This window comes from Pelodiscus sinensis, chromosome 22 (genome assembly GCF_052426305.1).
Source record: "Pelodiscus sinensis isolate ZL-2025 chromosome 22, ASM5242630v1, whole genome shotgun sequence".
Lineage (NCBI taxonomy): Eukaryota > Metazoa > Chordata > Testudines > Trionychidae > Pelodiscus > Pelodiscus sinensis.
The window spans coordinates 25,164,678-25,186,139 of record NC_143073.1 but is presented as its reverse complement, the minus strand read 5'-3'; the positions used below and the strand labels follow the sequence as shown (position 1 = coordinate 25,186,139).

The 21,462-nt window shown below is 60.1% G+C and overlaps 1 protein-coding gene across 2 annotated transcripts in view; it reads right to left on the bottom strand.

The window, feature by feature from the left end:
• LOC149521880 (guanylate-binding protein 3-like) overlaps positions 1–21,462 on the bottom strand; it is an 86,649-nt gene that overhangs the window by 62,279 nt on the left and 2,908 nt on the right. Inside the window, exon 1 of one of the 2 annotated variants that reach the window (XM_089772588.1) lies at positions 2,260–2,682. The exons of the other annotated variant lie outside the window; for it this stretch is intronic. Within the exon in view, the coding sequence (XP_089628714.1) occupies positions 2,260–2,671 (412 nt within the window). The 5' untranslated portion in view covers positions 2,672–2,682. Of the gene's footprint in view, positions 1–2,259; positions 2,683–21,462 lie in introns of those variants that run through there. 2 annotated transcript variants of the gene reach the window in all.

Here is a 21,462-nt window from a genome sequence, read left to right as displayed (position 1 = left end):
GCCAGGGGAGCGGCGAGCTCTGTGGCAGCAGGACACCCCTGAGGAGTGTGGGGGACAGGATGGTGCCGGGGGCTGTGAAGGGAGGATGGGGGAGGGGAGACACTTTGGGCGGGGGGGGGCAGGGAGGCTCATGACTGGTTGAGGGGCCCCCTGTGCCCCTGCCCTGAGGACGTGCATTGCGGGAGGCCTCTGAGGCATCACTGCCTGAGGCCAAACCCCACTGAAAAGGCTCTGTCCCAGGTGCGGAAGCGCCCAGGCAGCAGGGCCAGGACTGAATCTCTGCTCCAGCCCCAGCTATGGCCTTGGCACCTAGGGGGGCGGGGGAGGTAGGAATCCCCTCAGGTGCCAGCCCCTCCAAGTCCCAGGGAACCGCAGCCCATCTCCCGTGCTCCAGTGGCCCCTGCACCTCCCGGCCACCGGCCCGTTTCCCCAGAGTCCCGGTCAGGCCTCCTGTCCCCCAGCTCTGCTCTTTGTACCCACTGCCTCATTCCCTGCTTCCCCCTCACACGTGCTCTCAGGCCCGGCTGGAATTGCCATGCGCTGCTGCCAGGCTGCCCCGGGGCTCCTTGGGGTAGGGTGACCATATTGTCCCAGGCCAAATACGGGACCCGGGGTAGGGGGGTGCTACTTATGCTTGGGGCTTCAGACATGCAGCAGGCGAAGGTGGGTGCTTGGAGCTTCAGCCCCAAGTCTGCAGTTCTCACGTTTTAGAAAACACGCCAGACGACCCTTTTTCCGAGGGCAGACAAGGGACCCGCACCCCACAGTCCTGGCACCGATCCCTCTAGGGCTCTAGCTTACTCCAGTACCATGGGTCAATTCAGCATTTGGGAATTGCTGAGAAGGTTTTAATTTCTTACTGGACGCCCCCGTTTGAATGTTCCACATTGATCGTGTGAGCGGGCTGTTTGCTAGATCATGTCACGTGTGTGCTGAGTGTTGAGGTAGATTTGCCAAGGAAATCACCAACCCTGGTATATGGACAAGGTTAAATTTAGCTACGCAACCTCAGCTATCACAGGGCCAGAGCAGGGTGACCAGATGTCCTTGTATCTTTGGCAGGCAAGTTTCCTAGGGCTTGGCTGTGCCAGGATAATGGGATGTACCTGGAATCCGATTGGTTCTCATAAAATGGAAAGGGAGGGGGCTGCTAGCAGAGACAATTGTACTGCACAGTGACCACAGGGGGCAGCAAGGGGCCAGAGATGGGGTCAGGGACCTAGAGCTATAACCCCACTGGGCCAGCAGGGGGCAGGGGTGGAGAAAGAAACAGCTCTCTACTAGATAGTATTGCTTGGGTGTCTGTCTGTCTGAGTGTCTGTCAGTCTCACAGCCAGGGGACAATCACCAGCTGGACCCACTGCAGCTGCCGTGTCCATGGAGAGGAGCTTCTCACCTGGCCCCAAGTTGCTGCAGTGAGAGAAGGCTGGAGTTGTCCCCTCTCCCCCAGGCAGCCTGCACCACAAACCCCTCATTGCCAAGTTAGCTGCAAACAAACCAGTCTGCTTGTTCTATCAAATATTTACCCTGCCTGGCGAGACAACGCAGCTTTGAGGCTTCACTGCACAGAAGAAAAATGCAGCTTCTAACCATCTCAGCATGAATGAAACAAGCACAGAGACAGTTTCCTTCGAGTCCCACATCTCTCTGGGTGTGTCTGCAGAGCAGCGTTATTTCAGAGAAACGTCCCTTCTTCCAGCATCACTCTGCGAGCGTCTACACAGCCGGCCCGTTATTCAAAATCATTTCGAAATACCGGGCGGCTTATTCCAGCATTTTCAAACCTCATTCCAGGAGGAATAACGCCTCTTCCCACATAGCTATTTCGGAATAGCGGGAGCGTGGGTGCTTCACCGCTGTTATTTCGAAATAGCTCCTCCCCTGGGCCATTCGAAGTCATTCCTCCCCGGTGCTTCCTGGAGCTCTAAATGGAGGGAGCGCATCCACACGAAAGGAGCCTGCGCCGGGCTCGTTTCGAGGCTTCCCTCTAGCGTGGGTGCACTATTTCGAAATGAGCTATTTTGGAGTATTTCTTCTGGGATAGCTCATTCCAAAATAAGCGTGCAGTGTAGACGCACCCTTTAAAAAAAATTTTAAGTTCAAATTCTCCCCATCTCTACTGTTGCCTGATTCTGTAGTTCTGAGTCCAACTGCGCTGTGTGGGGAGCAGGCAGCTGGTAAGATTAGTGTGTCTAATGCTTCAGCCGTTCTACTGTCCATGCAAGTTTACAAGCAACAAGACGGAAGAGCATCTCTTACCTCGCCCTGGGAAATGCGGCAGGCGCTGGGTTTGATCGCAGTCTGAAGTCCTGCCGCAGCATTGGCTGTTTGCCTGGCACCTCTCTGCTCCTCTCCCTGGCTCTGACAGGCTGGTTTTCAAGCCCCTTTCTTTTATAGAGACAAGACTAGAAAGTGAAAGTGTCAGCAGGAATATTCTGTCCCATAAATAGCCTGTTAGATAATCAATAAGAGAAGGATGCTTAGCGAGAGGGAAGAGGCGGCAGGGAAGCTGAACTAGATGCGAGGGAAGGGGCCTTAGAGAGGGAAGCCAGGGCCCTCGGGTGCTGTGTGTAGGGCGGGGAGTGGATGGCAGTTTTGTTCCTCCTCCCTGCTCCCATTCCCCGTCCTCTCCTCCATTCCTGACCCAAATGCTGCAGCGCAGTCCAGCCATGGACCCTGACCTGCCCCCATCTCTCTGACAGGCCCCAGCCCCCCGCACTCTGGCACAGAGCAGCCAACCCTGACAGCTGCACCCCCACCCTTCAGCCTCCCTGACAGGCCCAGCACCCCCTCTCTGGCACAGAGCAGCCCCCCGCCCCGCCAGCTGCATCCCCCGCCCCAGCCTTGCCGACCTCTCTTACACAGTGTTTCAACTGGAATGGAAGCAGTGCCGGGGCTCCAGGAATGTTTCTACATTTATAACTGGAACATCGTACCCAGTGGATCCGGGGCTGTGAACTGCCCAGCCTAGAGGTGCCAGGCTCGGCCCTGCCAAGCACTGGCACAAATCAGGCATGTTGGCCTTGCAGCCGACCACAAGCCCCGTGTCACTCCCCCTGTGCCTGCCAGAAATTGCTCTGTCCCTGTTCTAGCCTCCATCCACCTGCTAGGAACCCAGAGCTCCCTCCCTGAGCGCCATAGACACATAGAACCACAGAGCTGGAAGAGACCTCAGGAGTCATCAAGTCCAGCCCCCTGCTCTAGGTGGGACCAATTCCATCTAAATCAACCCAACTTTGTCAAGCCAAGACTTAAAAATCTCTAGAGATGGAGACTCCACTACTTCCCTAGAGAACCCAGCCCAGTGCTTCACCACCCTCCTAGGGAAATAGTTTTTCCTAATATCCAACCTGGACCTCTCCCACCACAACTTGAGCCCATTGCTCCTTGTTCTGCCACCTGGCACTACTGAGAACAGCCTCTCTCCAGCCTCTTTGGAACCTCCCTTCAGGGAGTTGCAGGCTGCTCTCCAATCCCCCCTCACTCTTCGCTTCTGCAGACTGAACAGACCCAAGTCCCTCAGCCGCTCCTCGTAGGTCATGTGCTCCAGCCCCATAATCATTTTGGTCGCTCTCCGCTGGACCCTCTCCAATGCGTCCACATCTGTGAGTCTACTGGGCCTTGCTTGGTTGCTCCCGGCAGCCCTTCTCTGATTGGCTGTACCCAGCACAGCCTCTAGGGTGCTTGGAGGGCCTGTCCCCACTGCCCATTCCTGGGGTTAACACCTTCTCCACCTGGGCGGGGTGACAGGGCATCCCAGGGGCTTTCATCACAATTAACAGGAAAGGGAAACCCCTCCCCTCTCCGGGGCATGGATCTGACAATGGAGTGTAACAGCTCAACCAAAGCGCCGCTTCTCACAGAGACCTGGGGACTAATGGAAAGAGCCAGTTGAAGGATCGATACAAGTCGGTCGCTGCCCAGGGCGATCCGAGATGGGGGACTTGAGTGAGGTGAACGGCTTCTGGAAGTTTCCCGCTCACAGCCGGCACCATGGGAGGGGACGCCCAGAACAATCAGACATTATTTTAAACACCCAATTGGAGTGAGCTGAGGGGCTGAAACAGAAGCGCAGGCCTGGGTTATAAAGGGCAGGACGTGGCGTAGGGTCAGGGCCTGCTCACCACACTCGCACGAACAGGCCGATGGTGCAGACACACTCGCTGGTGGCAGGCAGAGGCTACACACACTCCAGAGACAGCGACACCTCGTTAGGGAGAGGGCCGACAAGGCGGGGCCTGCAGTGATAAAATGACACTGGTGCAGGCGGCTGGAGCTGGCTTGTTCTAATCAAATCAAAACAAAACAACCGGAAGCTGCAGGTCGAGACACGCGCTTCCAAAGGGGGTATCAGCCCCGGGCACTGGCTGATTAAAGCCACCTCCCCTTAGCAACCAGCTCCGTGTGTCTGTATCGACCCTTCATGGTGCAGGGAACAGTGGGGGGGGGGCAGGGAAAGGAGAACTGTGCACGTCCGCCCCGACATGGGCTCCTCAGAGGCCAGCGACCCAGAAGGGGCTCACACCCCCGTGTGGCTGCGGCTCTGTTCCTCCTCTGCAGAAGTCTCCACGTCCTGAGAGCTGGCCCGGGGCAGCCAGTCGGCGAATCGCAGACACTTGGCGCCAGCAGGAGACTCCCAAGCGGAGGAAACGGGAAATAAGAGACTTGGGGTTAAAAGCTCCAAACGCCAGCACCAGCCCTGCAGGGACGGAGGCCTGGAGCCCGCAGCCGAGGCTGGTCCAAGGATACTCCCTGTGCAGTGTTGCCATCCCCAGAGTCGTGGGAGCCCCCTCCCACCCCCCGGCGGCAGTGCACGGTGAGTCCCCAAACCGTGGGACCATAGGAGGCTTCTACCAGAGACAGTCTCCGCTCGGCTCTCGGTCTCCCGCCGGCAGAAGCTGTTCCACTGTGCAGCAGTCACGACAAACTCACTGGCCCAAGGAGGGGGGCTCTGGGCCAGGGGTTGAGATGCTCCCGGAGAGGCAGGAAATCCATCTCCAAACCCCTGCACAGCAAACGCAAATCAGGCAGAGGGGGACGGTAGCTGGCTCCTCCTGGGTAGGATGTGAGGGCAGAAGGGACCAGCTAGTCTGGCTGGAACGGCAGAGGCCAGAGACCATGCCCAGGGGGATTCCTGTTGGAACTGGTGCACCGCAGGGACAGCACAGTTCTCAGGGGGCGGCTGGACTCTGTTTGCTGCTGGCGGGGCAGGGGACAGGCCGGGGAATGATCCTGTGGGGGGGGGGGGGGGGGGACAGGGTCCGGTCTAGCTGGCCAGGCAGGGTGGTGGCCCATGTGAAGCCCTGTGTGCCCGGCACAACAAGCTTGCAGCAAAGTGTTACTTTCCCAATTCCCACCCTGCAGATTTCAGTCGTCTCCGCATCAGGGGCAGGGGCAGGGGCAGGGGCAGGGGCTGCCGGTCTGTGGCCAGAGCCCTGGGTGAGGGCTGCAGTGATTTGTGCTTCGTCACCCAGCTGGGAGCATGAATTTCAATGTGTGGGTGGAAACCGAAAGCAAAAGCCGTTTCCCAGAAATGAGAGAAAGGCAGGAAGCGGGGCTGGCAGGGAGTCAGCAACAAAAAGCTCCATCCCTGAGTTCCTGCCAGGGAAAGTATGTGAGGGCGCGGCTCATGGGGCTGTGTAGCCTGGTGTCTGCCGAGCTGCTGCTCAAAAGCTCCTCTCACTCCCCAGCAGAGACTGGTCACATGCAAGTTGTTGCCACCCCGAGACCTGGTCCCTGGGGTGCAGGCTGGGCTGTGGGAGCCCCTAGTTCCTCCCTCAACAGGGCTTGGGGGGGCGGGGGCTGCCTTCGCTGCACTGGGAAAGGAAAGGAGAAAACCATGAGGCCCCTGTTACAAAATTCCCATGACTCTGGACGCGACGTGCTGGGAGGTGGCAGCGGGACAGGCCCGGCGGTGCTGAGGAAACACTTATCAATGGGGGTAGGGGGACAGGCCCGGTGCTGAGGAAACACTTATCAATGGGGACAGGGGGACAGGCTGGGAGGTGCTGAGGAAACACTTATCAATGGGGGTAGGGGGACAGGCCCGGTGCTAAGGAAACACTTATCAATGGGGGCAGGGGGACAGGCCCGGTGCTGAGGAAACACTTATCAATGGGGGCAGGGGGACAGGCCGGGTGGTGCTGAGGAAACACTTATCAATGGGGGCAGGGGGACAGACCCGGCGGTGCTGAGGAAACACTTATCAATGGGGGCAGGGGGACAGGCTGGGAGGTGCTGAGGAAACACTTATCAATGGGGGCAGGGGGACAGGCCCGGTGCTGAGGAAACACTTATCAATGGGGGCAGGGGGACAGGCCCGGTGCTGAGGAAACACTTATCAATGGGGGCAGGGAGACAGGCCCGGCGATGCTGAGGAAACACTTATCAATGGGGGCAGCGGGACAGGCTGGGCGGTGCTGAGGAAACACTTATCAATGGGGGCAGGGGGACAGGCCCGGCGGTGCTGAGGAAACACTTATCAATGGGGGCAGGGGGACAGGCCTGGCGGTGCTGAGGAAACACTTATCAATGGGGGTAGGGGGACAGACCCGGCGGTGCTGAGGAAACACTTATCAATGGGGGCAGGGGGACAGACCCGGCGGTGCTGAGGAAACACTTATCAATGGGGACAGGGGGACAGACCCGGCGGTGCTGAGGAAACACTTATCAATGGGGGCAGGGGGACAGGCCGGGTGGTGCTGAGGAAACACTTATCAATGGGGGCAGGGGGACAGGCTGGGCGGTGCTGAGGAAACACTTATCAATGGGGGCAGGGGGACAGGCTGGGCGATGCTGAGGAAACACTTATCAATGGGGGCAGGGGGACAGACCCGGCGGTGCTGAGGAAACACTTATCAATGGGGGCAGAGGGAGAGGCCGGGTGGTGCTGAGGAAACACTTATCAATGGGGGCAGGGGGACAGGCTGGGCGGTGCTGAGGAAACACTTATCAATGGGGGCAGGGGGAGAGACCCGGCGGTGCTGAGGAAACACTTATCAATGGGGGTAGGGGGCCAGGCCAGGCGGTGCTGAGGAAACACTTATCAATGGGGGCAGGCGGACAGGCCGGGCGATGCTGAGGAAACACTTATCAATGGGGGCAGGGGGACAGACACGGCGGTGCTGAGGAAACACTTATCAATGGGGGCAGAGGGACAGGCCGGGCGGTGCTGAGGAAACACTTATCAATGGGGGCAGGGGGACAGGCCCGGTGCTGAGGAAACACTTATCAATGGGGACAGGGGGACAGTCCGGGCGGTGCTGAGGAAACACTTATCAATGGGGGCAGGGGGACTGGCCGGGCGGTGCTGAGGAAACACTTATCAATGGGGGTAGGGGGCCAGGCCAGGCGGTGCTGAGGAAACACTTATCAATGGGGGTAGGGGGACAGGCCAGGCGGTGCTGAGGAAACACTTATCAATGGGGGCAGGCGGACAGGCCGGGCGATGCTGAGGAAACACTTATCAATGGGGGCAGAGGGACAGACACGGCGGTGCTGAGGAAACACTTATCAATGGGGGCAGAGGGACAGGCCGGGCGGTGCTGAGGAAACACTTATCAATGGGGGCAGGGGGACAGGCCCGGTGCTGAGGAAACACTTATCAATGGGGACAGGGGGACAGTCCGGGCGGTGCTGAGGAAACACTTATCAATGGGGGCAGAGGGACAGGCCGGGCGGTGCTGAGGAAACACTTATTAATGGGGGCAGGGGGACAGGCCCGGTGCTGAGGAAACACTTATCAATGGGGACAGGGGGACAGTCCGGGCGGTGCTGAGGAAACACTTATCAATGGGGGCAGGGGGACAGGCCCGGCGGTGCTGAGGAAACACTTATCAATGGGGGCAGCGGGACAGGCCGGGCGGTGCTGAGGAAACACTTATCAATGGGGACAGGGGGACAGGGCCGGCGGTGCTGAGGAAACACTTATCAATGGGGGCAGGGGGACAGACCCGGCGATGCTGAGGAAACACTTATCAATGGGGGCAGGGGGACAGGCCGAGCGGTGCTGAGGAAACACTTATCAATGGGGGCAGCGGGACAGGCCGGGCGCTGCTGAGGAAACACTTATCAATGGAGGCAGGGGGACAGGCCCGGCGGTGCTGAGGAAACACTTATCAATGGGGGCAGGGGGACAGACCCGGCGATGCTGAGGAAACACTTATCAATGGGGGCAGCGGGACAGGCCGGGCGGTGCTGAGGAAACACTTATCAATGGGGGCAGGGGGACAGGCCCGGCGGTGCTGAGGAAACACTTATCAATGGGGGCAGGGGGACAGACCCGGCGGTGCTGAGGAAACACTTATCAATGGGGGCAGGGGGACAGGCCTGGCGGTGCTGAGGAAACACTTATCAATGTGGGCAGGGGGACAGACCCGGCGGTGCTGAGGAAACACTTATCAATGGGAGCAGGGGGACAGACCCGGCGGTGCTGAGGAAACACTTATCAATGGGGGCAGGAGGACAGACCCGGCGGTGCTGAGGAAACACTTATCAACGGGGGCAGGGGGACAGGTCCAGTGCTGAGGAAACACTTATCAATTTTGGTAGGGAGACAGACCGGGCGGTGCTGAAGAAACACTTATCAATGGGGGCAGGGGGACAGACCCGGCGGTGCTGAGGAAACACTTATCAATGGGGGCAGGAGGACAGACCCGGCGGTGCTGAGCAAACACTTATCAATGGGGTAGGGAGACAGACCAGGCGGTGCTGAAGAAACTCTTATCAATGTGGGCAGGGGGACAGACCCGGCGGTGCTGAGGAAACACTTATCAATGGGGGCAGGGGGACAGGCCGGGTGGTGCTGAGGAAACACTTATCAATGGGGGCAGGGGGACAGGCCTGGCGGTGCTGAGGAAACACTTATCAGTGGGGGCAGGGGGACAGACCCGGCGGTGCTGAGGAAACACTTATCAATGGGGGCAGGGGGACAGGCCGGGTGGTGCTGAGGAAACACTTATCAATGGGGGCAGGGGGACAGGCTGGGCGGTGCTGAGGAAACACTTATCAATGGGGGCAGGGGGACAGGCTGGGCGATGCTGAGGAAACACTTATCAATGGGGGCAGGGGGACAGACCCGGCGGTGCTGAGGAAACACTTATCAATGGGGGCAGAGGGAGAGGCCGGGTGGTGCTGAGGAAACACTTATCAATGGGGGCAGGGGGACAGGCTGGGCGGTGCTGAGGAAACACTTATCAATGGGGGCAGGGGGACAGACCCGGCGGTGCTGAGGAAACACTTATCAATGGGGGTAGGGGGCCAGGCCAGGCGGTGCTGAGGAAACACTTATCAATGGGGGCAGGCGGACAGGCCGGGCGATGCTGAGGAAACACTTATCAATGGGGGCAGGGGGACAGACACGGCGGTGCTGAGGAAACACTTATCAATGGGGGCAGAGGGACAGGCCGGGCGGTGCTGAGGAAACACTTATCAATGGGGGCAGGGGGACAGGCCCGGTGCTGAGGAAACACTTATCAATGGGGACAGGGGGACAGTCCGGGCGGTGCTGAGGAAACACTTATCAATGGGGGCAGGGGGACTGGCCGGGCGGTGCTGAGGAAACACTTATCAATGGGGGTAGGGGGCCAGGCCAGGCGGTGCTGAGGAAACACTTATCAATGGGGGTAGGGGGACAGGCCAGGCGGTGCTGAGGAAACACTTATCAATGGGGGCAGGGGGACAGGCCGGGCGATGCTGAGGAAACACTTATCAATGGGGGCAGGGGGACAGACACGGCGGTGCTGAGGAAACACTTATCAATGGGGGCAGAGGGACAGGCCGGGCGGTGCTGAGGAAACACTTATCAATGGGGGCAGGGGGACAGGCCCGGTGCTGAGGAAACACTTATCAATGGGGACAGGGGGACAGTCCGGGCGGTGCTGAGGAAACACTTATCAATGGGGGCAGAGGGACAGGCAGGGCGGTGCTGAGGAAACACTTATTAATGGGGGCAGGGGGACAGGCCCGGTGCTGAGGAAACACTTATCAATGGGGGCAGGGGGACAGACCCGGCGGTGCTGAGGAAACACTTATCAATGGGGGCAGGGGGACAGACCCGGCGGTGCTGAGGAAACACTTATCAATGGGGACAGGGGGACAGTCCGGGAGGTGCTGAGGAAACACTTATCAATGGGGGCAGGGGGACAGGCCCGGCGGTGCTGAGGAAACACTTATCAATGGGGGCAGCGGGACAGGCCGGGCGGTGCTGAGGAAACACTTATCAATGGGGGCAGGGGGACAGGCCCGGCGGTGCTGAGGAAACACTTATCAATGGGGGCAGGGGGACAGGGCCGGCGGTGCTGAGGAAACACTTATCAATGGGGGCAGGGGGACTGGCCGGGCGGTGCTGAGCAAACACTTATCAATGGGGGTAGGGGGACAGACCCGGCGGTGCTGAGGAAACACTTATCAATGGGGGTAGGAGGACAGACCCGGCGGTGCTGAGGAAACACTTATCAATGGGGGCAGGGGGACAGACCCGGCGGTGCTGAGGAAACACTTATCAATGGGGGTAGGAGGACAGACCCGGCGGTGCTGAGGAAACACTTATCAATGGGGGTAGGGGGACAGGCCCGGCGGTGCTGAGGAAACACTTATCAATGGGGGCAGGGGGACAGACCCGGCGGTGCTGAGGAAACACTTATCAATGGGGGCAGGGGGACAGACCCGGCGGTGCTGAGGAAACACTTATCAATGGGGGCAGGGGGACAGACCCGGCGATGCTGAGGAAACACTTATCAATGGGGGCAGCGGGACAGGCCGGGCGGTGCTGAGGAAACACTTATCAATGGGGGCAGGGGGACAGGCCCGGCGGTGCTGAGGAAACACTTATCAATGGGGGCAGGGGGACAGACCCGGCGGTGCTGAGGAAACATTTATCAATGGGGGCAGGGGGACAGGCCTGGCGGTGCTGAGGAAACACTTATCAATGGGGGCAGGGGGACAGACCCGGCGGTGCTGAGGAAACACTTATCAATGGGGGCAGCGGGACAGGCCGGGCGGTGCTGAGGAAACACTTATCAATGGGGGCAGGGGGACAGGCCCGGCGGTGCTGAGGAAACACTTATCAATGGGGGCAGGGGGACAGACCCGGCGGTGCTGAGGAAACATTTATCAATGGGGGCAGGGGGACAGGCCTGGCGGTGCTGAGGAAACACTTATCAATGGGGGCAGGGGGACAGACCCGGCGGTGCTGAGGAAACACTTATCAATGGGGGCAGGGGGACAGACCCGGCGGTGCTGAGGAAACACTTATCAATGGGGGCAGGAGGACAGACCCGGCGGTGCTGAGGAAACACTTATCAACGGGGGCAGGGGGACAGGTCCAGTCCTGAGGAAACACTTATCAATTTTGGTAGGGAGACAGACCGGGCGGTGCTGAAGAAACACTTATCAATGGGGGCAGGGGGACAGACCCGGCGGTGCTGAGGAAACACTTATCAATGGGGGCAGGAGGACAGACCCGGCGGTGCTGAGGAAATACTTATCAATGGGAGCAGGGGGACAGACCGGGCGGTGCTGAGCAAACACTTATCAATGGGGTAGGGAGACAGACCAGGCGGTGCTGAAGAAACTCTTATCAATGTGGGCAGGGGGACAGACCCGGCGGTGCTGAGGAAACACTTATCAATGGGGGCAGGAGGACAGACCGGGCGGTGCTGAGCAAACACTTATCAATGGGGGTAGGGAGACAGACCGGGCGGTGCTGAGGAAACACTTATCAATGGGGGCAGGGGGACAGGCCCGGTGCTGAGGAAACACTTATCAATGGGGGCATGGGGAAAGGCTGGGCGGTGCTCAGGAAACACTTATCAATGAGGGCAGGGGGACAGACCCGGCGGTGCTGAGGAAACACTTATCAATGGGGGAGGGGGACAGGCCCGGTGCTGAGGAAACACTTATCAATGGGGGCAGGAGGACAGACCCGGCGATGCTGAGGAAACAATTATCAATGGGGGAGGGGGACAGGCCCGGTGCTGAGGAAACACTTATCAATGGGGGCAGGAGGACAGACCCGGCGGTGCTGAGGAAACACTTATCAATGGGGGAGGGGGACAGGCTGGGCGGTGCTGAGGAAACACTTATCAATGGGGGCAGGGGGACAGGCCCGGCGGTGCTGAGGAAACACTTATCAATGGGGGCAGGGGGACAGGCCCGGTGCTGAGGAAACACTTATCAATGGGGGCAGGAGGACAGACCCGGCGGTGCTGAGGAAACACTTATCAATGGGGGAGGGGGACAGGCTGGGCGGTGCTGAGGAAACACTTATCAATGGGGGCAGGGGGACAGGCCCGGCGGTGCTGAGGAAACACTTATCAATGGGGGCAGGGGGACAGACCCGGCGATGCTGAGGAAACACTAATCAATGGGGGCAGCGGGACAGGCCGGGCGGTGCTGAGGAAACACTTATCAATGGAGGCAGGGGGACAGGCCCGGCGGTGCTGAGGAAACACTTATCAATGGGGGCAGGGGGACAGACCCGGCGATGCTGAGGAAACACTTATCAATGGGGGCAGCGGGACAGGCCGGGCGGTGCTGAGGAAACACTTATCAATGGGGGCAGGTGGACAGGCCCGGCGGTGCTGAGGAAACACTTATCAATGGGGGCAGGGGGACAGACCCGGCGGTGCTGAGGAAACACTTATCAATGGGGGCAGGGGGACAGGCCTGGCGGTGCTGAGGAAACACTTATCAATGGGGGCAGGGGGACAGGCCTGGCGGTGCTGAGGAAACACTTATCAATGGGGGCAGGGGGACAGACCCGGCGGTGCTGAGGAAACACTTATCAATGGGGGCAGGAGGACAGACCCGGCGGTGCTGAGGAAACACTTATCAACGGGGGCAGGGGGACAGGTCCAGTGCTGAGGAAACACTTATCAATTGGGGTAGGGAGACAGACCGGGCGGTGCTGAAGAAACACTTATCAATGGGGGCAGGGGGACAGACCCGGCGGTGCTGAGGAAAAACTTATCAATGAGGGCAGGGGGACAGACCCGGCGGTGCTGAGGAAACACTTATCAATGGGGGCAGGAGGACAGACCCGGCGGTGCTGAGGAAATACTTATCAATGGGAGCAGGGGGACAGACCGGGCGGTGCTGAGCAAACACTTATCAATGGGGTAGGGAGACTAACCAGGCGGTGCTTATGAAACTCTTATCAATGTGGGCAGGGGGACAGACCCGGCGGTGCTGAGGAAACACTTATCAATGGGGGCAGGAGGACAGACCGGGCGGTGCTGAGCAAACACTTATCAATGGGGGTAGGGAGACAGACCGGGCGGTGCTGAGGAAACACTTATCAGTGGGGGTAGGGAGACAGACCGGGCGGTGCTGAGGAAACACTTATCAATGGGGGTAGGGAGACAGACCGGGCGGTGCTGAGGAAACACTTATCAATGGGGGTAGGGGGACAGGCCCGGTGCTGAGGAAACACTTATCAATGGGGGTAGGGAGACAGACCGGGCGGTGCTGAGGAAACACTTATCAATGGGGGTAGGGAGACAGACCGGGTGGTGCTGAGGAAACACTTATCAATGGGGGCAGGGGGACAGGCCAGGTGGTGCTGAGGAAACACTTATCAATGGGGGCAGGGGGACAGGTCCGGTGGTGCTGAGGAAACACTTATCAATGGGGGCATGGGGAAAGGCTGGGCGGTGCTGAGGAAACACTTATCAATGGGGGCAGGGGGACAGACCCGGCAGTGCTGAGGAAACACTTATCAGTGGGGGTAGGGAGACAGACCGGGCGGTGCTGAGGAAACACTTATCAATGGGGGCAGGGGGACAGACCCGGCGGTGCTGAGGAAAAACTTATCAATGAGGGCAGGGGGACAGACCCGGCGGTGCTGAGGGAACACTTATCAATGGGGGAGGGGGACAGGCTGGGCGGTGCTTAGGAAACACTTATCAATGGGTGCAGGGGGACAGGCCCGGTGCTGAGGAAACACTTATCAATGGGGGCAGGGGGATAGGCCCGGCGGTGCTGAGGAAACACTTATCAATGGGGTCAGGGGGACAGGCCTGGCGGTGCTGAGGAAACACTTATCAATGGGGGCAGAGGGACTGGCCTGGTGCTGAGGAAACACTTATCAATGGGGGCAGAGGGACTGGCCTGGTGCTGAGGAAACACTTATCAATGGGGGCAGGGGGACAGGCCTGGCGGTGCTGAGGAAACACTTATCAATGGGGGCAGAGGGACTGGCCTGGTGCTGAGGAAACACTTATCAATGGGGGCAGGGGGACAGGCCCGGCGGTGCTGAGGAAACACTTATCAATGGAGGCAGGGGGACAGGCCCGGTGCTGAGGAAACACTTATCAATGGGGGCAGCGGGACAGGCCGGTCGGTGCTGAGGAAACTCTTATCAATGGGGGCAGGGGGACAGGCCCGGCGATGCTGAGGAAACACTTATCAATGGGGGCAGCGGGACAGGCCGGGCGGTGCTGAGGAAACACTTATCAATGGCGGCAGGGGGACAGGCCCGGCGGTGCTGAGGAAACACTTATCAATGGGGGTAGGGGGACAGACCCGGCGGTGCTGAGGAAACACTTATCAATGGGGGCAGGGGAACAGACCCGGCGGTGCTGAGGAAACACTTATCAATGGGGGCAGGGGGACAGGCCGGGCGGTGCTGAGGAAACACTTATCAATGGGGGCAGGGGGACCTGCCGGGCGGTGCTGAGGAAACACTTATCAATGGGGGCAGGGGGACAGACCCGGCGGTGCTGAGGAAACACTTATCAATGGGGGCAGGGGGACAGGCCTGGCGGTGCTGAGGAAACACTTATCAGTGGGGGCAGGGGGACAGACCCGGCGGTGCTGAGGAAACACTTATCAATGGGGGCAGGGGGACAGGCCGGGTGGTGCTGAGGAAACACTTATCAATGGGGGCAGGGGGACAGGCTGGGCGGTGCTGAGGAAACACTTATCAATGGGGGCAGGGGGACAGGCTGGGCGATGCTGAGGAAACACTTATCAATGGGGGCAGGGGGACAGACCCGGCGGTGCTCAGGAAACACTTATCAATGGGGGCAGAGGGACAGGCCGGGTGGTGCTGAGGAAACACTTATCAATGGGGGCAGGGGGACAGGCTGGGCGGTGCTGAGGAAACACTTATCAATGGGGGCAGGGGGACAGACCCGGCGGTGCTGAGGAAACACTTATCAATGGGGGTAGGGGGCCAGGCCGGGTGGTGCTGAGGAAACACTTATCAATGGGGGCAGGCGGACAGGCCGGGCGATGCTGAGGAAACACTTATCAATGGGGGCAGGGGGACACACCCGGCGGTGCTGAGGAAACACTTATCAATGGGGGCAGAGGGACAGGCCGGGCGGTGCTGAGGAAACACTTATCAATGGGGGCAGGGGGACAGGCCCGGTGCTGAGGAAACACTTATCAATGGGGACAGGGGGACAGTCCGGGCGGTGCTGAGGAAACACTTATCAATGGGGGCAGGGGGACTGGCCGGGCGGTGCTGAGGAAACACTTATCAATGGGGGCAAGGGGACAGGCCGGGCGGTGCTGAGGAAACACTTATCAATGGGGGCAGGGGGACAGGCCCGGCGGTGCTGAGGAAACACTTATCAATGGGGGCAGGGGGACAGACCCGGCGATGCTGAGGAAACACTTATCAATGGGGGCAGGGGGACAGACCCGGCGATGCTGAGGAAACACTTATCAATGGGGGCAGCTGGACATGCCGGGCGGTGCTGAGGAAACACTTATCAATGGGGGCAGGGGGACAGACCCGGCGATGCTGAGGAAACACTTATCAATGGGGGCAGCTGGACATGCCGGGCGGTGCTGAGGAAACACTTATCAATGGGGGCTGGGGGACAGGCCTGGCGGTGCTGAGGAAACACTTATCAATGGGGGCAGGGGGACAGGCCTGGCGGTGCAGAGGAAACACTTATCAATGGGGGCAGGGGGACAGACCCGGCGGTGCTGAGGAAACACTTATCAATGGGGGCAGGGGGACAGGCCCGGCGGTGCTGAGGAAACACTTATCAATGGGGGCAGGGGGACAGGCCGGGCGGTGCTGAGGAAACACTTATCAATGGGGGCAGGGGGACAGGCCCGGCGGTGCTGAGGAAACACTTATCAATGGGGGCAGGGGGACAGACCCGGCGGTGCTGAGGAAACACTTATCAATGGGGGCAGGGGGACAGACCGGGCGGTGCTGAGGAAACCCTTATCAATGGGGGCAGGGGGACAGGCCCGGCGGTGCTGAGGAAACACTTATCAGTGGGGGCAGGGGGACAGGCCTGGCGGTGCTGAGGAAACACTTATCAATGGGGGCAGGGGGACAGGCCCGGTGCTGAGGAAACACTTATCAATGGGGGCAGGGGGACAGGCCAGGTGGTGCTGAGGAAACACTTATCAATGGGGGCAGGGGGACAGGCTGGGCGGTGCTGAGGAAACACTTATCAATGGGGGCAGGGGGACAGGCCCGGCGGTGCTGAGGAAACACTTATCAATGGGGGCAGAGGGACAGGCCGGGCGGTGCTGAGGAAACACTTATCAATGGGGGCAGGGGGACAGGCCCGGTGCTGAGGAAACACTTATCAATGGGGGCAGGGCGACAGGCCCGGCGGTGCTAAGGAAACACTTATCATTGTGGTCAGGGGGACAGGCCTGGCGGTGCTGAGGAAACACTTATCAATGGAGGCAGGGGGACAGGCCCGGTGCTGAGGAAACACTTATCAATGGGGACAGGGGGACCGGCCCGGTGCTGAGGAAACACTTATCAATGGGTACAGGGGGACAGGCCCGGAGGTGCTGAGCAAACACTTATCAATGGGGGTAGGGAGACAGACCGGGCGGTGCTGAGGAAACACTTATCAATGGGGGTAGGGAGACAGACCAGGTGGTGCTGAGGAAACACTTATCAATGGGGGCAGGGGGACAGGCCCGGTGCTGAGGAAACACTTATCAATGGGAGCAGGGGGACAGGCCTGGTGGTGCTGAGGAAACACTTATCAATGGGGACAGAGGGACAGGCCGGGCGGTGCTGAGGAAAACCTTATCAATGGGGGCAGGGGGACAGGCTGGGCGGTGCTCAGGAAACACTTATCAATGAGGGCAGGGGGACAGACCCGGCGGTGCTGAGGAAACACTTATCAATGGGGGCAGGGGGACAGGCCCGGTGCTGAGTAAACACTTATCAATGGGGGCAGGGGGACAGGCCTGGCGGTGCTGAGGAAACACTTATCAATGGGTGCAGGGGGACAGGCCGGGCGGTGCTGAGGAAACACTTATCAATGGGGGCAGGGGGACAGGCCGGGCGGTGCTGAGGAAACACTTATCAATGGGGGTAGGGAGACAGACCGGGCGGTGCTGAGGAAACACTTATCAATGGGGGTAGGGAGACAGACCGGGCGGTGCTGAGGAAACACTTATCAATGGGGGTAGGGAGACAGACCGGGCGGTGCTGAGGAAACACTTATCAATGGGGGCAGGGGGACAGGCCTGGTGGTGCTGAGGAAACACTTATCAATGGGGGCAGGAGGACAGACCCGGCGGTGCTGAAGAAACACTTATCAATGGGGGCAGGGGGACAGACCCGGCGGTGCTGAGGAAAAACTTATCAATGAGGGCAGGGGGACAGACCCGTCGGTGCTGAGGAAACACTTATCAATGGGGGAAGGGGGACAGGCCCGGTGCTGAGGAAACACTTATCAGTGGGAGCAGGGGGACAGGCCTGGCGGTGCTGAGGAAACACTTATCAATGGGGGCATGGGGAAAGGCTGGGCGGTGCTCAGGAAACACTTATCAATGAGGGCAGGGGGACAGACCCGGCGGTGCTGAGGAAACACTTATCAATGGGGGAGGTGGACAGGCTGGGCGGTGCTGAGGAAACACTTATCAATGGGGGCAGGGGAACAGGCCCGGTGCTGAGGAAACACTTATCAATGGGGGCAGGGGGATAGGCCCGGCGGTGCTGAGGAAACACTTATCAATGGGGGCAGGGGGACAGGCCTGGCGGTGCTGAGGAAACACTTATCAATGGGGGCAGAGGGACAGGCCTGGTGCTGAGTAAACACTTATCAATGGGGGCAGGGGGACAGGCCGGGCGGTGCTGAGGAAACACTTATCAATGTGGGCAGGGGGACAGGCCTGGCGGTGCTGAGGAAACACTTATCAATGGGGGCAGGGGGACAGGCCCGGTGCTGAGGAAACACTTATCAATGGGGACAGGGGGACAGGCCCGGTGCTGAGGAAACACTTATCAATGGGGACAGGGGGCCAGGCCCGGCGGTGCTGAGCAAACACTTATCAATGGTGGTAGGGAGACAGACCGGGCGGTGCTGAAGAAACACTTTTCAATGGGGGTAGGGAGACAGACCGGGTGGTGCTGAGGAAACACTTATCAATGGGGGCAGGGGGACAGGCCCGGTGCTGAGGAAACACTTATCAATGGGAGCAGGGGGACAGGCCTGGTGGTGCTGAGGAAACACTTATCAATGGGGACAGGGGGACATTCTGGGCGGTGCTCAGGAAACACTTATCAATGAGGGCAGGGGGACAGACCCGGCGGTGCTGAGGAAACACTTATCAATGGGGGCAGGGGGACAGGCCCGGTGCTGAGGAAACACTTATCAATGGGGGCAGGGGGACAGACCCGGCGGTGCTGAGGAAAAACTTATCAATGAGGGCAGGGGGACAGACCCGTCGGTGCTGAGGAAACACTTATCAATGGGGGCAGGGGGACAGGCCCGGTGCTGAGGAAACACTTATCAATGGGAGCAGGGGGACAGGCCTGGTGGTGCTGAGGAAACACTTATCAATGGGGACAGGGGGACATTCTGGGCGGTGCTCAGGAAACACTTATCAATGAGGGCAGGGGGACAGACCCGGCGGTGCTGAGGAAACACTTATCAATGGGGGCAGGGGGACAGGCCCGGTGCTGAGGAAACACTTATCAATGGGGGCAGGGGGACAGACCCGGCGGTGCTGAGGAAAAACTTATCAATGAGGGCAGGGGGACAGACCCGTCGGTGCTGAGGAAACCCTTATCAATGGGGGCAGGGGGACAGGCTGGGCGGTGCTCAGGAAACACTTATCAATGGGGGCAGGGGGACAGACCCGGCGGTGCTGAGGAAACACTTATCAATGGGGGCAGGGGGACAGACCCGGCGGTGCTGAGGAAACACTTATCAATGGGGGCAGGGGGACAGGCCCGGCGGTGCTGAGGTAACACTTATCAATGGGGGCAGGGGGACAGGCCGGGCGGTGCTGAGGAAACACTTATCAATGGGGGCAGAGGGACAGGCCCAGCGGTGCTGAGGAAACACTTATCAATGGGGGCAGAGGGACAGACCCGGCGGTGCTGAGGAAACACTTATCAATGGGGGCAGAGGGACAGACCCGGCGGTGCTGAGGAAACACTTATCAATGGGGGCAGGGGGACAGACCCGGCGGTGCTGAGGAAACACTTATCAATGGGGGCAGAGGGACAGGCCCAGCGGTGCTGAGGAAACACTTATCAATGGGGGCAGAGGGACAGGCCCGGCGGTGCTGAGGAAACACTTATCAATGGGGGCAGGGGGACAGGCCCGGCGGTGCTGAGGAAACACTTATCAATGGGGGCAGGGGGACAGGCCCGGTGCTGAGGAAACACTTTTCAGTCCTTTACAAACTCAACCGCGTCAGCAAGTGGCAATGAAGCCGCCAGTGCTGGGGTGCCAAGGGGCTGCCCGGCTGCATGTGCTTGTGGGCAGGACTCGGGCTGGAGCGTCTGTCACTACCCACACCCCCCTGGGGCTCTGCCTCCAGCCATTCAGTCCCGGCGCATCCCGGGGACCAGTCGCTGGGTGAGCGGCGGGAGGGACCCTGCTCCCCAGGCCTGTCGCCATAGCGATAACGCCACAGGAGCGCCCGGGCCCGTCCTCGGGGAGCCACGTGGGGCCCAGCCCGGCGGCAGGGTCAGGCGCCGTGTCTGTGGAAGCTGCGGTTGGGTCGCTGACCCTGCGGCCGCTACAGCCCAGCAGGGAGGAGCGCGGAGAGAGGAGGGAGGCGACGCGAGAAAGCGCCGGCTCTCCGGGGAGAGGGGTCTCCACAGAGCAATGCCCTGAGAGCACCTGAGCAAACCGGCAGGTTCTGGGGCTGCACGACCCCCTAAGAGCCCCCCCAGCCACCCATCAGAGGGAAACACCTTCCCTGGAAGCCCAGGGGCTTTGTGGGACTGGCCGTCTAGATCCCAGAACACGTCCCTGAAGCCTCGTCTTCACTCCATCAACCTAGAAACTGTTGTGGGTGGGGGGGAGCAGGGTGCTCACTTCCCAAGAAGCTGGCTCTGGCGCAGAGACACGGGACTTTCCCCCCAGGCCGCAGGAAGCCGGAGCTCGCTCCAGTGCTGCGAGAGGCAGGAGGCTGTAGCGCCAGCGTGGAAACCTCATCATGGGTGGGTGGGGCAAAGGGGGCTGGGCACACGGCCTCATGATCGACTGGCAGCGCCCACGATCGACCACTGCCCTAGAGAGACTCTGCCCTTGGCCACAGTGAGACTGACTGGGCACAGACACTGCCCGGAGTCACCCCCCACCCTTCACCCTTCACCAATCTCCCTGCAAGCTGCAGGTGACACCACAGTCACACCACACGCCCTGGGGCTGGGGTCAGACACCAGCCGGATTCCACAGACCTGCCCTGCCCTAACCCCCCCACACACCCACCTGGTTACACGCTGACCCCCCGAGGGGAGTCTCTGCCGCTCTTCCATCGTGTGACCTGGAGCTCACGTCTGGCAGTTCCCTCCTCGGCTCGTCTGGCTCTGCTAATGCAGCCGTCCTGCTCCGGGCCTTCGCTCTCTGCCGGCAGCTTCTCGCTAGTCTCGCCGTCCGTGCTGCCTCCTGCCGCGTGTCAGCCGCTTCTCCACCGGCCTCGGCCCTTCTCCGCTCGGCGAGCAGACGCAACTCTTCCACTGCTTGTTTACATTTCAGTTGTCGACTCCTCCCGGGACCCTCCTGCTGCAGCGTCTCTGGCCGCTAACGAGGGTCTCGGCTCTTGGTTAGACGCTTCCTTCCCCAAGGCGACTCCTTTCTCAGAGCACAAATCTTCCAGCGTCTCTGTCAAGACCCTCAGGCTGTAACGGGCTCGTTGGGCCTGCTCTTTGAACCAACCAAACTCTCAGTCCCAAAACCAAATTCAGAACCGTGCGGGGCCTGACCCAAAGCTCCACTGACCAGAGTCTGTGGATCCTGCCAATACCCACTAATACACCAGGTCAGTCTGGGCACCGCGGTGAGGGTCTTTTCAGGGTGAATTGCTCAAAACCAGGCTACTTACAGCCCATGACTGGGGTCCTTCCCCATAAGGCACCAAACCAGCCACACCAGGCATGTCAACTGCCAATATGGCCAGCTGGAAGCAAGACCCCTCAGACACCCCAGTGCTCCCTGTGCCCCACCCAGCCCCCCTCACACAGGGGAGAGGTTCTAACCCATGTCACCAACTCGGAACAGGTTC